The 19,467-nt window shown below is 50.1% G+C and overlaps 1 protein-coding gene across 1 annotated transcript in view; it reads right to left on the minus strand.

Annotated features, from left to right (window-relative positions):
* Ge-1 (Enhancer of mRNA-decapping protein 4 homolog Ge-1) overlaps positions 1–19,467 on the minus strand; it is a 327,116-nt gene that overhangs the window by 22,875 nt on the left and 284,774 nt on the right. Inside the window, 1 exon segment of the mRNA XM_045757261.2 lies at positions 4,528–4,691. Within this exon segment, the coding sequence (XP_045613217.2) occupies positions 4,528–4,691 (164 nt within the window).

The following is a 19,467-nucleotide window of genomic DNA, read 5'->3' on the forward strand; positions in this document are numbered from 1 at the left end:
GCAGGTCAAAGGTGAAACAAAGCACCAGACAGCTTGCAAAACGGCACAGAAGTAACATCAATACCGAAAGCAAGCTGAAGCAACTCCACGAGCGCCGCACGATAAGAGGTGAAAGTATTTGGCATAAGATGACAATCCCGGAACAACCAAGAGAGAAAGAACACCACCACCCGAACCAAAAGTGAAGCACAATGACGAAGAGTCAAAAAGAATCGGAAGGACTGCCAGGAAACTTTATACTGCCGCCGAGACGAAGCCCGCAGGTGGGACACTAACAAACAAGCCATCTGATCACCATAGAGATGATAAACTCGAGTCAAAAACACCATATGCGAAGACTCGAGAAGATCGAACCAGCCATGTGACGCACCGATCTGATCTGCTGGAAAAGGCGGAGCCGCGGGAAAACCTCTGGGTTCAGACACCAAGCAAGCAGCGCCAGAAACCAAGGCTGGGCCGGCCACCACAGGGCTAAAAAGACTATTATTCCCTTGGTACGTCTCCAAGCGAGTTAAGACTTGGAGCAACAGCTGAACCGGGGGGGGAAAAGAGGTACAGGAACCACCACCTCGACCAGTCCTGCCGAAAGGCATCGACCCCAAAGGCCTCGCAGTCGCGGAAGGGCGTCATATACAGCGGAAGGCGCCTCACCCACGCTGACACAAAGAGGTCCATTTCCAGGCGCCAGAACGTTTGGCAGAGCCAATGGAAGGAGATGGCATCGACCGTCCATTCTGTGGAAAGGGGAATGAAACGAGACAGGCCGTCCGCCAGGACGTTGGACACTCCCCAAACATGAACTGTCAGGAGAGCCAAACCCCGAGAACTCAGCAGACTAGTCACCCGAAGCAACCAGCACCAAAGAGCCAAGGACCGCATCGAATCCCCTCGGTTCAGGCAAAGAACCACCGAGCAGCAGTCCGAATGGAGCCAGATCGTTGATCCACGGGTGACTCGAACCCTCCGAAAAGCAAACCACACTGGCGCGAACTCCCGCACCGTGCTGTGGGCCTGACGGAAGGACAGACCGCACCGTCCCTGGCCGGCCTGGTGAACACTGGTGACAAAGCCCAAGCCGAGAGATGATGCGTCTGTTAACATATCAAGCGAGGGCTCAGGCAGGCGCCAAGGCACTGAACCCCGAAAAATCCGAAGAGGAAGCTGGCGACGCAGCAGCTGATGCAAGGCCCCGGGGGGTGGGGTGTTCCGAAGTAATCAGAACCGCCAACGAAGCCAAGCCTGACCCGGCGGGTAGACCATCATCGCAAAGTTCAGGCTCCCGCACAGACCCTCGAGCCCCCCAGAAACAGGCGCATGTGGGATCGAAGCCGTAGGAGAGACTCCGGAGGAAGAGACAAGAAAGCGGTCCGAGAGTCCCACACAAGACCCAGCCAGGTTCAAACCTGGGAGGGAATCAGATGGGACTTCCTCCAGTTCACCAAGAACCCGAACCCGAACCCGGCGAGCTGGGAAAGAACCAAATCCCTGGCTAGAAGATAAGAGGACCGGATGGGAGCCCAAACCAGCCAGTTATCGAGGTAGGCCAACACCTGAACACCTAAAAGACACAAACGGGCCACGACGACCCGGGAAAGGCGCGTGAACACTCGAGGTGCCAGATTCAACCCGAATGGGAGAAAACGAAAGCTGTAACCCTGACAGCCCTACAACAAAACCGAGCCAGACCCTGAACTCCGGATGAATCGGTACGTGCCAATAGGCATCCCGGAGGTCCAGGGATACCATCCAAGAGCCCAGTGCCAACAGGAGCCGAACATGGCACAGTGTAGTCATCCGAAAAAAGGGTAATAAACCCAGGAGTTCAGACAGGACAAGTCCAGAATGAACCACAGGTTCGAACAGTCCCGTTTCGGCACTGGGAACAGATGGGAAACCCATCTGAGGGACGTCATCGTTTCGACCACATCCAAGCGCACCTACTCCAAGACGACTTGACAGAGCTCAGGGGAAGAGGCCTGCCCCGCCAGCCCCGAACCCCCCGAAGGAGGAGGGGCCACCCACAGCCACTGCAGGCCTAAGGAAATGACCTGAAATGCCCACAAATCGTGGGACCAGGCGTGAACGAATAGCGCAAGCCTCCCTCCATCGCCTCATCAATGGGGCGAACCGCTAAAGGGCCAGCGCCTCTTACTAGACCCCGAACCTCACTCAGAGCAAACACCGCGCCGACCAGCTGAAGGTGGGTCCGAAGGTGGGACCAGACCCGAAACTGCCACCAGCGGCCTACCTCGACGAAAGGAACCCCGAGCCCTGACACGACCCCTCCAGAAAGGCTCCCCCCGGAGAACCAACAAGTCAGACATAGGACGACAACTAGCCGAAGCAGCCTGCAAATACTGCGCCACGGCAGAATCCACAAAAAGCAGAGGACAAAAAGGAGAGGACATCCCAATCGCCAGAGCCCAGGCTGATTCCAGAGGGGAGGCAAGCACCGCCTGCCGACACGCGAACCAGGAAGCATAAAACAGTGAAACCACATCTCGCAGGATCGGCGCAAAGAGCTTCAACAAGGCAGCTGACGAGCGAGCCGCCGAGCTTAAGGCACCGGACCCAGGAACGGCCCCATGCATCTCAACATCCTCTTAAGCCAGTCCGAAGACAGCTCCAGGAGGGAAAAGAAATGCAAAGTCGAAGCAAAGAGGCCCCGGGCGCGCAAGTTCTCAGCAACCAGTGCAGTCGATAGGGAGGAAACCTGCACAAGAACCTCATTGAGGTGCTCAAGGTCGTCCCCCAGGAAAACCTGAACCACCGTCGAAGCCTCGTGCCAATCAAGCGTGCGGGAACGACAGACAGAAAGAATGCCAAGCCTCCAAAGCAAACACAGGACAGTCCGCCAGCCAGGATAACTCCGGAACCTCATAATGGACCCAGAAAAGGAACGACGTCCCAAATCTGAAAGATGACGGATCCATAACAGAGGCATAATCCGGGTCACGCAGGAGGTAAGCCGCAAGGGCCGCCATCACTGCAGATGGTTGAATGCGGAAAGCCGAAAACCTCCGGAAAGACAAACCGACGCAACCCCTGAGACAAGGGAACCGAGCAACCCTCGAACTCGCACAAAGCGAGGGTGGACTCTGGGGTCACATCCATCGGACCCGCGCACCCCCTTGAGGTTTCCCAGGGTCCTGAGACGGAACTCACACTCAGGGAATCCCAGGCAGGGTTATCTTGTTACCTTGAGATGATTTCGGGGCTTAGTGTCCCCTCGGCCCGGTCCTCGACAAGGCCTCCACCCCCAGGAAGCAGCCCGTAGCAACTGTCTCCCAGGTACCTATTTACTGCTAGGTAACAGGGGCATCAGGGTGAAGGAAACATTTTGCCCATTTGTCTCCGCCTCTACCGGGAATCAAACCCAGAACCTGAGGACTACGAATCCGAAGCACTGTCCACCCAGCTGTCAGGTGCCCAAACCTGCCCAGTACCTGTCAGGGTACTGCCAACCGGCACCCAAAACTACCGAGCAACTCTCTATAGCTGAATTTCAGGAATGTGTACACTCACGGAGACCTAGCAGGGGGTATTACCAGAAGAGAACCGAATTCATAGCAGGGACAAAGGGGCAACAAGCAAGGCAGACCCCCCTCCCCCCACCTGGCAAAAATAAAAATAAAACCCCGCAAGAGGACAACCTACCCAAAAGGAACAGAGCCGGCCGCTATGAATGGTGAAAAAATACTGCGCAGCACCCTGCATCCTGTACCAGTGAAAACTGCCTCCTACCCTAAGGTAAACAAAGGAGACAAAACCCCAAAGCACCCAAAGGGCAGCCAAAAAACCGAGCTGTAAATCCGCCCAGCAGAGGCAGGACCCAAGGAACTTGTGGAAGGTGGCTCCAAGCCCCAAGGGCAGTACTTACAGGGCACCTAGGGACAATAATCTTAAGCGCATGCAGCCCGAGTACTGTAGAATAACTCCTGGCTCGCACACCCCTGAAGGACAGTCACCACACCCAAACCACAGTGCTGAAAATCACTGGAGCCAGAGCACACGATCTCAGCCTCTAGCATCAGTCTTAAAACTAAAGGGTGGATGGCCAGCGTGGGTCTGGGGCTCCCCTTCCCCCTCCCGGGGAGGGGGAGCTGTGCAGACAGCGGTGCGGCGACATGTGACGTCATGCTCGTTTGCTCATTTCTTTTTGGGGATTTCTACTCACTTGTTCGGCCTTTTGTAGTAATTTTCACCAGAATAGGAGTTTGTTTTGGAACACTTACCTTTCTGGGTGCCTGACCCAGTTGATGGCAGACAAAGAATGCTTCCAACCACACGGGGGTTTCTATAGGCCATTGCTCCCCATGCCTCTCTGAGGGAGCCAGGTTCTGGCTCGTGGTCCCCAGTAGGCCCACAGAACTCCATACAAATGACTGATGCCAAAGTCTGACATTAGCATATCAGCCTGGATAGCTCCGGGTTGCCGAAGGGGCTCCCCCCCCCCCTCCCCCCGAAAAGAAGTTACTTATATTTTGTTAAATCGTGTAACATCATATAAGTGAAAGCATGACTTACTTGATCTTTAGATCTGTGAAGGTAGAGAGATCATGCGAAAGTTGATTAACCAAAGAGAGTAGGACATCTTGACTGAGAGGGCAAGGAGTCATGTTGAAGACTTGTTGTGGGTTGACACGTTCACATACAAACACCACAAGGCTCAGGTCAGATGCAGACAGTGCCTGTAGGAAAAATATATTTAATCAAACACACTCAGACAAAACCAGGAAAGTACAATTACATTAACACTTTTGCGTTCCAGCGTGAGCCCCTCAGACTTCTCGCTCGTGCTCCTGGCGTTTCGGGCGAGTGTGTGGTGACACTGAAATGTGTATACTTTTTTCCCGTTTCCTCACCTCAATTTTCATTGTATGTCTTTCATTTTGGAATCAAATTGTTTGCAATAGAATGCTCTAAAGGGATATATTCATATAATGTCCAAAAGCCCGGAGTGCCACCCGCACCAAGCACAAAATGTGGGTGATCATTAGCCGTGGGCGCGAAACAACAATAAAATGTATATACAGTGTATTTTACCTCAATAAACTTATTTCAATTTCAATTTCAATTCAATCTCCACTCACTAATTTTTTCACTAATTGTGTTTCAAATACTGTTTGAACATATTTTGTATCAATAATTGTTGCATATTTGAGTATACACAGGCGCACACAAATGTTTTCAATTACGGCAATATAATATGTCATTACAGTCTATTATATTGTATGTTCTGCTTATATTTGTATATATTTACACACACGCACACGCTATCTGCTTATATGTTTACATATTTACACACTCGCACACGCTATACACACTTTGAAGCACACTTAGAAGATTTCTAGACTGTGGTAGTCATTGAAGCAGTCGACAGCACATAATGGGATACCACACGTTTCACACCATGTTTGCACAAGCTTCCGTTTCTTGTCTCTACGTGTCGTTGTTTTACACACCAAGCAATCACGTTGGGCTATTGCACGCTTCACACCAGGTGGCAAATACTTAAGTTTGTGTGCTAGGAAGCCTTCAGTGTGAGCGAGGCGTGGAGTACCAGCATGCTGCAACAGTGGGTTTATGATGGGCCGCTGAATACCTGGGACATCTTTTGCAAACTTTCCTAATAACTGTATTGCAGCATCAAATACAAAGTCACGGAAAGTGGGCTTACGTCCAGTTCTCACAAGGTACATGTTGAAACAGTTCAGCATGCTCATGTCCACAAGATGGAAGAACACTTTTTTCGTCCACCTACATGTCTTCCGCACACACTCTGCAGTGCCAATCATCATGTCTGATTTATCAATCAACCGCATGTTGATATTATAGTCTAAAACACAGTCTGGCTTATATAGTGGTGCGTTTGTTTTATGGCTCACTTTCCCACTGTTCACCATTGTTCCATCATGAATTGTTGTCAACAAGTTCACCTCTCTTTTGTCTTTCCACCGAACTGACAGAATGTTATCACTTTTCCTTCTCTGACACTCACCAACTGCAATGTCGTTGTCAAACACAGGCATTTCCCTTCGTTGTGGCTTTACTGTACCAACCAATCCGGTTCTATTTTCTAGCAAGAACCGAGCTAGCAAGGGACTTGTATAGTAATTATCTGTGTATAAAATGTGTCCCTTGTTCATCCACGGAGCCATGATGGTCTTCACTACACTCCCCGAGAATCCATGTTCGTCGTTACCGGGAATGTCTACATCACTAGCCGAGTACAGAATCATGTGTAACACGTATCCTGTCTCACAATCACAAAGAACACAAAATTTCAGGCCAAATCGGTTTCGTTTTGAGGGAATGTACTGTTTGAATGGAACACGTCCCTTGAAAAGTATGAGAGATTCATCAACCACCAGCTTTTGTGCTGGTACGTAAAAATCTCTGAATTTTCCAATAACATCGTTCATGTAGTGCCTCACTCGCCACAGTCTATCATCAGGTGTTCGGTCCTGAACACTTCCAAAATGTAGACACCTGAGGAGTATCTGAAACCTGTCTCGTGACATATATTTCCCGAATAAAGGTGTTGGTATTGTCTTGTCCTTGCTCCAATAGCCATTTATTGCATGTTTGTGACAGTGCTTCATCAACAAACAGAGTGCCAAAAACACATACATTTCCGCCACTGTGGTATTTTTCCAACGCTGCAGTCGTGAAAATTCTGTGATTTCCCTCTCAATCAGGTAAGCAGCATGCAGGTTCGTTTGGTGTACAATGTATTCCATGAGTGGTTCATCATAGAATGCTGTAAAATATTCCATCTCAGCCATGTCCTCACCTTGATTAGGGAAAAGGTTTGTAATCCCCACATCTTTATAGTCAAAGTAAGGAATATTAGGAATGAAATCGTCACCATCACTCCACTCAAGTACACCAGGCGTCCTGCGAGATGCAGAGGAAAGACGGCGAGGAAGCGATGCATACCGGCGACCAGGAGCTGAATACCGTCTGCGAGAAGCACGGCGGCTACGTGCACGTGAGGTGGGTGCACGTGAACACGAGGGTCTTGGTCCCTCATGTGGTGCCATGCGGTGGCGCTTGGCCGGGCGAGATGCTGCTGACGCGACAATTTCTCGCCCAGTTACACCACTGGTACCAGCCACAGGCTCAATAAAACTGTGATCTGAGTCACTAAACCCAGAAAAGGAGTCACCTCCCTCTGACTCGTCACCCTCAAACAGAAAATATCCACAGGAACTGTGAGGTCGTGGTAGAATTGGGGTAGAAACTGGGCGAGGAGACATCGGTGAGCGTATAGGCCTCGCCATGGCATGGCGGTCATTCTCACTTTCACTGCTGCTGCTACTATCACCCGACAACTGTGTATAATCCTCATCGTTGTCTGAATCGTCAAACACTTTCTTCACCTTCAGAGAATAATTCGTGGGCTATTTGCTCTGGGGTGAGGGACTGAGTGGTGCGTGCCCGTGAGGCGTTTGACCATGCGCTCGCCATGGTGACTCTCGCTAAACTGAGGCCTCCCATGCCTTCGGATCGTGAGCGGGAATTTTTTTCAAAATGGCCGCTGTTTACTAGAGCCCCTGGGCAGCGTATGGGACCCCCAGCTACACCGCGGGCCATTCAAATCGTGCGCGGTACCCATACACTTCATATGAAGTGAAGCGCAGTTGACTGGTAAAACGATTTACACTTCATATGAAGTGATGCGCACTTTAAGGGTTAAGGAAACTTACATATTTGTTATTACATAATTACTAGTACTTATTTCATTTGTTTTTGGCTATGATTAATTGTTCTAAAATTAATGGTAATTCCTGTACCCAGGTGGTCCCTCCCGACGCTCCCCTCCCATCCTCCCAACACCACCCACCCACCCCACCCCCTCCTCCACCATGCGTCTAGAGCCACAGGCAGATGGGATTAATACGGCCAAATTTTTATCCGGCTAAACCAGCTTTTATCCGGCTCCCATGGCCATTTTGGCTGGATATTGAGATAACTATCGGGTCACGATTTTGGCCGTATAAGGGCATTTTCCGGATGTTCAAATCCAGGATAATCGCGCGGTTACAGTAGTCTTTTTAGCTTTCTCGCCTCAATTATCGTGCTACATCATTCATTTTGGTATCAATGTGTTCGCAATAGAATTTTCTACAGGAACATAAGCATATAAAGTTCAAAACCCTGGTGTGCCCCACCCGCAACAACGCCGAAAGTCAGCCAAGCGTTATCCGTTAGCGTACACCCATTGGCACCTTACCTTGAGGCGATTCCGGGGCTCAGTGACCCCGCAGCCCGGTCGTCGACCAGGCCTCCTCGTTGCTGGACTGGTCGACCAGGCCTCCTCGTTGCTGGACTGGTCGACCAGGCCTCCTCGTTGCTGGACTGGTCGACCAGGCCTCCTCGTTGCTGGACTGGTCGACCAGGCCTCCTCGTTGCTGGACTGGTCGACCAGGCCTCCTCGTTGCTGGACTGGTCGACCAGGCCTCCTCGTTGCTGGACTGGTCGACCAGGCCTCCTCGTTGCTGGACTGGTCGACCAGGCCTCCTCGTTGCTGGACTGGTCGACCAGGCCTCCTCGTTGCTGGACTGGTCGACCAGGCCTCCTCGTTGCTGGACTGGTCGACCAGGCCTCCTCGTTGCTGGACTGGTCGACCAGGCCTCCTCGTTGCTGGACTGGTCGACCAGGCCTCCTCGTTGCTGGACTGGTCGACCAGGCCTCCTCGTTGCTGGACTGGTCGACCAGGCCTCCTCGTTGCTGGACTGGTCGACCAGGCCTCCTCGTTGCTGGACTGGTCGACCAGGCCTCCTCGTTGCTGGACTGGTCGACCAGGCCTCCTCGTTGCTGGACTGGTCGACCAGACCTCCTCGTTGCTGGACTGCTCAACCAGGCTGTTGGACTTGGCTGCTCGCAGCCTGACGTATGAGTCACAGCCTGGTTGATCAGGTATCCTTTGGAGATGTTTGTCAAGTTCTCTCTGAACACTGTGAGGGGTCGGCCAGTTATTAGGCACACCCGCAATACCCCTACAGAAATGTGTATACGCTTTTCAGTTTGATACCATCAATTTTCGTGTTACGTCGTTCATTCAGGTATCAAATTGTTCGCAATAGAATGCTCTAAAGGGATATATGCATATAAGGGCAAATGGAAGAACAACATTACCAATACCAATAAGATAATGTATAAACGTCAATATCATATTTATAAAAAATTGAAATAAAGTGTCTGTACTTACCACGCAATGATGTTGGTATAGCACAAGTTGAGCATTCTGTTGAACAACTCTACCTGCTTCGGGAAAAGGTTTCCTGAAGTTTCTCAACAAATGTTTCATAGGGGGAGTGGATTGGTGGTAAGCATTACTGCTTATCCACCTAGAATGTCCTCTTGCGATGATACAAGCCGGAGCATAGTGCAGGACACAGTTCCACACCACACCACACCACACCACTTGCACTTATACATGGTGTCCTTCCTTTATCCAGACTTGTAGCAAATACGACACACGAGACGTTTTTTTATGGTAATCATGGAATGGTTTAAGTTCTTACTCAGACTATCTTCTGTATCCACAATATTTGTGGATACAGAATATTTGTGGTTTCTCGTAGCAGCAGCACCAGAAGGAGTAATTGGAGTCGTCTCGTCTTCCGAGTCAGATGATGAACTTTGTTTGAGATGTCGAAGGGAATAAGGGCCGCCTCACACCTGATGGTCTGGGTGTTGCAACATTGGTGCCATTAGATGTACTCGCATTCTCATGTACATCAGGAGCATGTGGAATGTTATTATTTTGGAGAGGCCACTTATAACTCTCAAATTTCAGTAGTGACCAAATTTCTGATTCGTGAAACTGGAGCAATGTCAATTTCTTTGTACAAGTTGTGTAGTTTTTGTACAACACAAAAGCCATGGATATGGATAGTCATTTGCAGAAAGTAGAGCATGAATTTCTTCGTCCACTTGTGACATTTCCGTGTGAAATGGTAATATCTGACCATTTGGCTGAAGTGATCAACACCTTTCATGTGGTTATTAAAGTCACAGATCTTGAGTTATCTTGAGATGATTTCGGGCCTTTAGTGTCCCCGTGGCTCGGTCCTCGACCAGGCCTCCACCCCCGGGAAGCAGCCCGTGACAGCTGACTAACACCCAGGTACCTATTTTACTGCTAGGTAACAGGGGCATAGGGTGAAAGAAACTCTGCCCATTGTTTCTCGCCGGCGCCCGGGACCACAGGATCACAAGTCCGGTGTGCTGTCCGCTCGGCCGACTGGCTCCCAGATGTACTTGGTTTGTTCACAGTGACACATTGCACTGAAGATGTTTCGTCGGGTTTGCATACTCGTTTCCTTTCCACTTGAGTCTCTGCATTGTGGCAATTTGTGATGAGTGAAACAACTCGCTTATCTTTCCACCGGATTATATATGTATTGTCCTTCTGTCTGAATATCGTGGTAACTACTGCAAATTTACCTTTTGCTTTGAGCTGCAGATCTTTGGGTGCACCATGCTGCAATCTGAGAGTACCACATGTGTATACCCCATGTTCAAGCAGCTTTTCTCTGAGTTTTACAGAGGTATAGTAGTTATCCACATATATAAATGATAACCTTTGTTCTTCAGGGGTTCAATCAAGCCCATAGCCGTGTCAATCGTTGTTTCCCAATTCCGTCATACACTTCAAAATCATATATGTAACCAGTAGTGGATTCAGGAAGAATGTACAGCTTTACTCCATACTTATCAGGTTTATTTGGATTATAAACCTTGAAAGATAGCCATGACATTGTGCCTTCATCCAAACTCAATCGTTTACGAAAAATGTAGAATGTTGTAAATTTGCTTGTTAGACATTGCATCACTGTTCTAACTTTTAAGTCTGTTTTCATTGTCTTTGGGAATGGCATTGTTATGAGTATGAAAATACTTTGCAATCTGTTGATATTGTTTCAAAGTCATATACGTATTGAATGAAGATACATGCCACAATTTACCCGTTTGCCAGTACATTTTCATCGTTGGCCACTTCATAATGCCCATCAATGTTGTCAGTCCCAAATATCTTGCCATCTCTTTTACACTTACATACTTAATCCCACCTATTCGTTGTGATGTTAGAAGTATTCACTACATTTTGAGAAGCATACAAGTTTGTTTCATATACCGTACAATAAATTCAAGCAACTCTCGTCACAAATAACTGTATAAACCCCAGAGGAGCGCTAGGTACTGGTAAAGTGAAGCCTGGTGTTCCTGTAAAACTGTCTACAAATGGTGGAATGTTGTCAGTAAACCAACCATTACCATCTTATGTCAGTAGATTTGGTATAATCACTTTGTGCAGCATACTTTCGAATAGCAGGCTTTGCACGTGTTGTGGCATCCCCATCAGAACCCAGCTCACCCTCCTCACTATCAAATTCATCCTCACCTGCTGTTTCTGTATCAAAGAGTTGACTAGCTGCATTGCTGTCAGTTTCTTCAGTCTCAATATCTAAAAATTCTTCAACTAAAGCCTGGAACTTGGTTGGTATGAGCCTCACTTGGCTGTACTTTTGGTAAACCCTATTTATCTTATCATTCTGGCCGGATTCTTTCACTGCCGTCATCATGGAACTGCTCTGTTTTTTATCACGATCTATCTTGTGGTAAATATAGTGTGATTAAAGATGCAGGAACAAATATAACTGAGGATAAAAGCCGGAACGTGCACAAGAGGAGGGGCGCAGCGGTCACAAGCTCGGTCACAAACAATGGGTCAACAGCATGGGACGATGACCAAAGATGGCATGTGGCGTATGGAAGAAAACAGGAAGACATTGGTGCTCATTTTGAAACCAGTCCCAAAATGACCAGATGAAAATTAGAATTTTAATTCATTTTAATTTGGGATGCGACCGGAGTTGCCCCCCCCCCTATCTGAGAGGGGGAAGGGGGGGGAACCTCAAACCCCACGCGCTAGCTACCCAAGACCCCAAGTTCTGATGCTGGATATAAAAAAACACGAGAAAAACCGCCGACCGGGGAGGGAGGGAGGGTTGCCGGGAAGCCTCTAGGTCTCACCTAGAAAATAGCGTTTCATTACATTCAAAGCTGGTTTTCTGGGGGAGCCCCGCCGACTCGACAGAGTTACTTACCAAAAGATGAAAACAAGAGTGACTTACCCAGAAGACGGTTGTTGCTGCTCCTCAACGCGAAGCCGAGACAACTGGCTGCAACTGCTGACCCAAAGCGACACAGGCCCGACCAGGCCCAGGAACACTTAACGAAGTAACTCGTAACCAGGACCCTGTTCGACCGCCAAAAACCCCGTGTTCGAATGTCAGCCCAGGACATGTTGCCAAAGAGGGCAGCAAGAGCAGCAAACTTACAAACGTCGTGGGCATGGAGATAGACCACAGGCTGGCTGAATCGAATAACCCTGCGGATGACCTGAGAGACCCACACCCTGGAACAGGGAAGAAGGGAAACCGGATCAACCCAAAGCGCGTCCCTCGACACGGAACCCGTGGCGCGCAAATAATGGCGGAGAGCCGTAACCGGACAAACACATGATGCACCCCCGGCCTGACCAACCAAGCATCAACAACCCAAGGGCCCCTCCGGAAAGTAGCCGTCTCATTCTTCGCCAGAAAAGGAGGAGATGGTTGCAACCGAACAAACCTAATCACGAGGACACAAAGAGCAGAAACCCCTGCACTGGAGGAGAGCATGAAGCTCCCCGACCCGACACCCAGAGGCCAATGCCAACAAGAAAAAGAGCCTTGGAAAAACAATCCAGAACCGAAAGGACCACAACAAACCGAGGAGAAGAGATAACAGACAGCACCCAATCTAAGGACCAGGACGGCTCAAGCGGCGCATGAGCAGGCCGGAGGTGAAACAACAAGAGAGACAGCTAGCGAAATGGCGCCAAAGTAACATCAATACAAAAAGCAAGCTGTAGCGGCTCCGCCAGTGCCACACGATAGGAGGCGACAGTATTTGGCATAAGATGACGGTCCTGAAACAACCACGAGAGAAAGGACAAGACAACCCAAGCTGATAACGAAGAATACCTATGAAGTGAGAGAAAGAAACGAAAGGACTGCCAGGAAACTTCATACTGCTGCCGAGATGAAGCCTGCAGGCTTCGAGACGAACACCAAGGACGCCCACCTGATCACAATACAGATGGTGATGGACCCAAGTCAAAAAGACCAAATGCAAAGATTTGAGGAAAAGATCAAACCATGCCAAGTGACGGACCGGACCAATCTGCTGAAAGAGGCGGAGCCACGGGAAAACCTCCGAGTTTGGACACCAAGCAAGTAGCCCCTGAAACCTAGGCTGGGCTGGCCACCAAGGGGCTAAGAGAACTACTCTCCACGGGCAAGACTAAGCGAGCAAGATCCTGGAGCAACAGCTGAACCAGGGGAAAAAGGTACAGGAATCCCCACCTCGACCAGTCCTGCCGAAAGGCATCGACCCTGACGGCGTCGCAGTCGGGGAAGGGCACGACATATATCAGAAGACACCGACAACGTCGATGCGATGAAGTCCACATCCGGACGCCTGATCGTCTGGCAGAGCCAACTGAAGGAGTCGGCGTAGACCATCCATTCCGTGGACAGGGGAACGAACCGAGACAGGCCATCCTCCAGAATGTTGGACACCCCTCGAACGTGAACCGCCAGGAGAGTCAAACCCCGAGAACTCAGCAGACGAGTAACCCGAAACGACCAGCCTCTACTGCATATAAGGGGCATAACTGGCCGATCCCTCACAATGTTCAAGAGAGAACTCGATAAGCACCTCCAAAGGATACCTGATAAACCAGGCTGTGACTCATACATCAGGCTGCGAGCAGCCGCATCCAACAGCCTGGTTGACCAGTCCAGCAACAAGGAGACCTGGTCGATGACCGGGTCGCGGGGAGGCTTAGCCCCAGATATCCTCAAGGTAGGATGAAGGTAACCTCAAGGTAGCCCCAGAGAGCCAAGGACTGCATTGAACCTCCACGGTTCAGACAATGAACCACTAAGATGCAGTCCAAATGGAGCCAGATTGCCGATCCACGGGCAACCTGAATCCTCCGAAAGGAATACCACTCCGTCGCGAACTCCCGCACCGTGCTGTGGGCTCGACGGAAGAACGGACCTCACTGCCCCTGGCCATCCTGGTGAGCACTGGCCACAAGGCTTCAGCCCAGAAACAACGCATCAGTGAACACATCGAGTGAGGGCTCGGGTAGGCGCCAAGACACTAAACCCCAAAAAGCCCGAAGAGGAAGCCGGTGACGCAGAAACCGACGCATGGCCCACCTACCAGCCGAACCCAGCGATCGTGAGAGAAGCGGAAGGGATGGCTCTGAAGAAACCAGAACAGCCGACTAAGCCATACCCAACCCAGCAGATAGACCATCACGGCAAAGTTCAGGCACAAACCCTCGAGCAACCACCGAGTGACCTGGGAAAACTGAAATAGGCAAAGGCGGGACCGCAGCGGAAGGAGACTCTGGAGGGAGAGACAAGGAAGCGGTCCGAGAGTCCTAAACAAAACTTGGCCAAGTTCGAACCTGGGAGGGAACCAAATGGGACTTCCTCCAGTTCACCATGAACACGAATCTGGCGAGCTGGGAAAGAACCAAATTCCTAGCAAGCAGACAAGTGGACCGGCTGGAAGCCCAGACCAGCCAGTCATGGGAGTATGCCAGCATCCAAACACCTAAGAGACACAAACGGGCCATGACAATCAGAGTAAGGTGCGTGAACACGCGAGGAGCCAGGTTCAACCCTAATGGGAGACAACGAAAACTGTAACCTTGACGCCCCACAACAAAACCGAGCCAGTCCCTGAACCCAAGATGAATAGGGATGTGCCAATACATAGTGCCCCGCTCCAACAGAAGCCGGACCTGGGACAGTGTGGTCATCCAAAAGGAGGGGCAAGCAACCCAGGGGGTTCAGATGGGACAAGTCCAGAATGATCCGCAGGTCCGCACAGCCCCGTTTCAGAACTGGAAAAAGGTAGGAAACCCACCTGAGGGATATCGTCGTTTCGACCATGCCCAAGAGCACCCAATCCGAGACGACCTGACAGAGCACAGGAGAGGAAGCCTGCCCCAAACCTCCCGGAGGAGGAGGGGCCACCCAATGCCACCGCTGGATGCAGAAAATGACCTGAAATGCCCACAAATCATGAGACCAGGCTCGAGGGAACAGAGCAAGCCTCCCCCCCATTACCCCGTCAATGGGGTGAACCGCCAAAGGGCTGACGCCCCTTACGAGAACCCAATCTGCGCACAGAGCGATCACAGCACCGACCAGACATAGATGGTTCCAAAGGCGGTGCTGACCCCGAACCTGGTGCCAGTGGCCCACCTTGATGAGAGGAATGAGAGGATGAGATTGTGAAGTCGGATTGCAAGAGGGATCTGGGAGTTATGATTAGTAAGAATTTTAAACCTTAAGGATCAATGCATGAATGTTCATAATAAGGCAAATAGGACACTGGGATTTATGAATCGAAACGCTAGTAACAAGACACTTGGTGTTGTTCTTCAGCTATATCTTGCTCTGGTTAGGCCCCATTTAGATTATGCAGGTCGCCGTACTATAGAATGGATATAAATTCACTTGAACGTGTCCAGTGTAGGATGACAAAAGTCAATTCCCCAAATTAGAAACCTGTCATATGAAGAAAGATTAACAAAGCTTAAATTGCATTCATTGGAAAGGCGAAGAGTTAGGTGTGACATGATAGAGGTTTACAAGTGGATGAATGGACAAAGGGGATATTAATAGTGTATTAAAAGTATCAACACAAGACAGAACCCGAAACAATGGGTATGAATTGTATAAGTTTAGATTTAGGAAAGACTTGGGTAAATACTGGTTCGATAACAGGGTTGATGATTTGTGGAACCAATTACTGCGTAACGTGGTGGAGGTGGGGTCCCTCGATTGTTTCAAGCGTGGATTGGACATGTATACGAGTGTGATTGGGTGGTTATAAATAGGAGCAGCCTCATATGGGCCAATAGGACTTCTACAGTTACCATTGTTTTTATGTTCTTATGTTAATCCCAAACCCAGGCACGACACCTCCGGTGCGAGCACCCCCCCCCCCCCCCCCGGAGAACCAACAAGTCAGACATCGGACGACAGCTGAAAGCAGCAGCTTGTAGATACATCTCCACCGCAGAGTCTGCAAACAACAAGGGACAAAAAGGCGAAGACAATGCAGGAGCCAGGGCCCAAGCAGATTCCAAGGAGGAAATGAGCAAAAACCGTATCACGGCATCCCGTAGGATCGGTGCAAACAGCTTCAGGTAGCACAGACGACAAACCAGCAGCCGAGACCAATGCACAGGACCCGGGAACGGGATCCGGTGCATTGATCTCGGCTGGAGTATGTTGAGTAACATCAGTAACATCCTTATTGAGGATGTTGAGGCCCTAAGCGCCTCAACATCCTCAGAATGCCAGTCTGAGGACAGCTCAAGGAGGGAAAAGAAATGCAGGACTGAAGCCAACAAGCCACAAGCGCACAAGTCCTCAGCCACAAGCGCAGCCGAAAGGGTTAGGACCTGCACATGAAGCTGAACCACACCCACATCCCGCAGAAGGGCAGGAGCGAACAAGCATTCATTAAGGTGCTCGAAGTCGATGCCTCTCGCCACTCAAGCATGCAAGCACGGCAGAAGGCACTCCAAGCCTCCAACGACAGCAACGAGCAGTTCGCAAGCCAGGACAACTCCAGAACCTTATAATGGACCCAGTAAGGAGACGAAGATCCAAACCTGAAGGAAGACGGATCCATTATAGAAGCATAATCCGGGTCGCGCAGGAGGTAAGCCACAATGGCCACCTGCAACTCAGCAGGCAAGACACGGGAGTCCGAAAACTTCCAGAAGGATGGAACCGAAGGACCCGCAGGGACACGGAACCGAACCCGGGGAAGAGCTGAACCCAAATCCAACTTGTAAGCAGAGGAAGGAAAGGTACTGATACTCCTTGTATCAGTAAGCCTCGCTTGGAGGGCTTGAAAACCCAGGCGGGGTCCAACGGGGCCCAATGCCCAAAAGTCAGCTCCTCACCAACCCCAGGAGCCTTCAAGTCAGGCCCCAGGGGCGAGATCTCCTACAAGGCCTCGGTCTCACAAGAAAAAACCAGGGCAGCAGGAAACGCGGGAAGACAAGAGGCCCACTGGTCAGACCCCGATGCTATGGCTGGAGGAATGGGCTCGAATGCCTCCGTCGCCTCTCTGGAAGGGGCAACCCCTGAAACTGCCAGTCTCTCAGAAACCTCTAGACCCCACCCCGACTCCAAAGCCCTCAGACGCTTCACAACCAGAAGCAAGGGGGAAGAGAGGGGGGGGGGGGGGGCAGAATGAACCACAGAATGGGAAGAACGAGGGGGGTGCAGACTGAACCTAGGTCGAAGCGACCACCAACCCCAAGTCCGGGTCCTTATAAACAAAGTGGGGTAGCCTTGGGGCATCCAGGGAAGCAACCAACCGAGAGCATTGCAGCAACCGAAACCTAGCATGCAACGCCTGAGCTGCCTGCACCCGAATAGTCATCATCAGATTGGGTGAATTGAGTCAGGAACAAGCAACAGTGCTTGCAGGACTCAGGGTCGAAGGTGTCACTGACAATAGGCAGCATAATGGAGGAAAAAACAATGAGCATCGCCCTGAGACAAGGGCAAGCCCAGGTGGGGTACTGCTAACCGGCACCCAAGTCTACTAAACAAACTGCTAAAGCCGAACCTCCGGGACGTATCCATTCACAGGGGCGAAGCAGGGGTACCACCGAACACTGGAGGTCAACACCCTAACTAAACAGGGGCAAGGGACACAAGGCAGACCCTCTACCCGGCCAAAACAAAAAGAAAAGAAAATCCCTGCAAGAGGATAACGTACCCAAGAGAAGCAGAGCCGGCCGCTGTAAAAGGTGAAAACTAGCTGCGCAGTACCCCGCACCCCACCAGTGCAATAAACTACCACTCGTCCCAAGGTAAACAAGGGAGGAAAAACCCCCCTAACACTTGGGGTGGTCAATCACCAAGCAGCAAAAGACCACAGAAGTAGACCCCAAGGCAACTTGTGGAAGAGAACCCCAAGCATCAAGGGCAGTACTTACAGGGCACTCGGGGAAGAGAACCTTAAGCACACGCAGCCCGAGTACCTGTGAGTATTACTCCCAGCTCGCATGCCACCATAAGAGCACTAATGAACACCAAGCACAGCACAGCAAGAGAATCCGGAGTTGGAGCCACACGACCGTGCCTAATCACATCTGCCTAAGAACTGATGGTTGGATTGCTGGTGCGGTGGGTCTGGGGGGCTCCCCTTTTCCCCTTCCGGGGAGGGGGGAGCTGTGTAGACAAGCGGCACGGCTCGTGTGACATCATGCTTGATTGCTTGTTTTCATTTGGGGAGTTCTGTCTACTTGTTTGGCTATTTTAATTGGTTTTAACCAGAATAGGGGTTTGTTTTGAGGCAGTTGCCTTTCTGGGTGCCTGTCGTGGTCGATGGTAGATATAAAATGCTCCAAATCACATGTGCATTTCTATAGGCTATTGCTCCTTGTGCCTCTCTGAGGGGGGGGGGGGGGGCAGATTCACGAAGCTGTTTGCAAGCACTTGCAAACCTGTACATCTTTTCTCAATCTTTGGCAGCTTTATTTACAATTATTAAAAAGTTAATGAGCTCCAAAGCACCAAGAGGCTTTTATAACAATAACAACAGTTGATTGGGAAGTTTTCATGCTTGTAAACTGTTTAATAAATGTAACAAAAGCTGTCAAAGATTGAGGAAAGATGTACACATTCGTAAGTACTTGTGTAACTGCTCCGTGAATCTGGCCCCAGGTTCTGCCCGTGGTCTCTGGTAGGCCTATAACTCCTTCCACACTGACTGATGCCAAAGGTTAGAGATATACATATCAGCCTGGATAGCTCTGAGGAGCCAAAGGGGCTCCCCCCAAAATAAATTATCTTAAAGATCTTCTACTGCTAGAATCCACTCAGTAAATAATCTAAATTATTGGGACAGCTTAACAATTTAAAATCTGTATTCCCTAGAGAGTATCTTATCTTGAGGTTATCTTGGGGTGATTTTGAGGCTTAGCATCTCCACGGCCCAGTCCTCGACCAGGCCTCCTTTTTGTTACACATTCCCCCAAGAAGCAGCCTGTAGCAGCTGTCTAACTCCCAGGTACCTATTTATTGCTAGGTAACAGGTGCATCAGGGTGAAAGAAACTTTTTGCCCAATTGTCAATAAGCATTTGGTGCAATAAGCGCTATTCACTCAGCTGTCAGGCACCCTAGTATGCAGGAGAGATACATAATAATTTACACTTTGAAAGTACAGGATATTAAAATGACATGTTCCAAATCTGCACACAGATTTGCCGGACCTGCACACAACAGCCAGAAAAATGATAGGATGGATTACGAGAACTTTCAAATCTAGGGATCCCATCACAATGGTTG

Source organism: Procambarus clarkii, chromosome 67 (assembly GCF_040958095.1).
Source record: "Procambarus clarkii isolate CNS0578487 chromosome 67, FALCON_Pclarkii_2.0, whole genome shotgun sequence".
Lineage (NCBI taxonomy): Eukaryota > Metazoa > Arthropoda > Malacostraca > Decapoda > Cambaridae > Procambarus > Procambarus clarkii.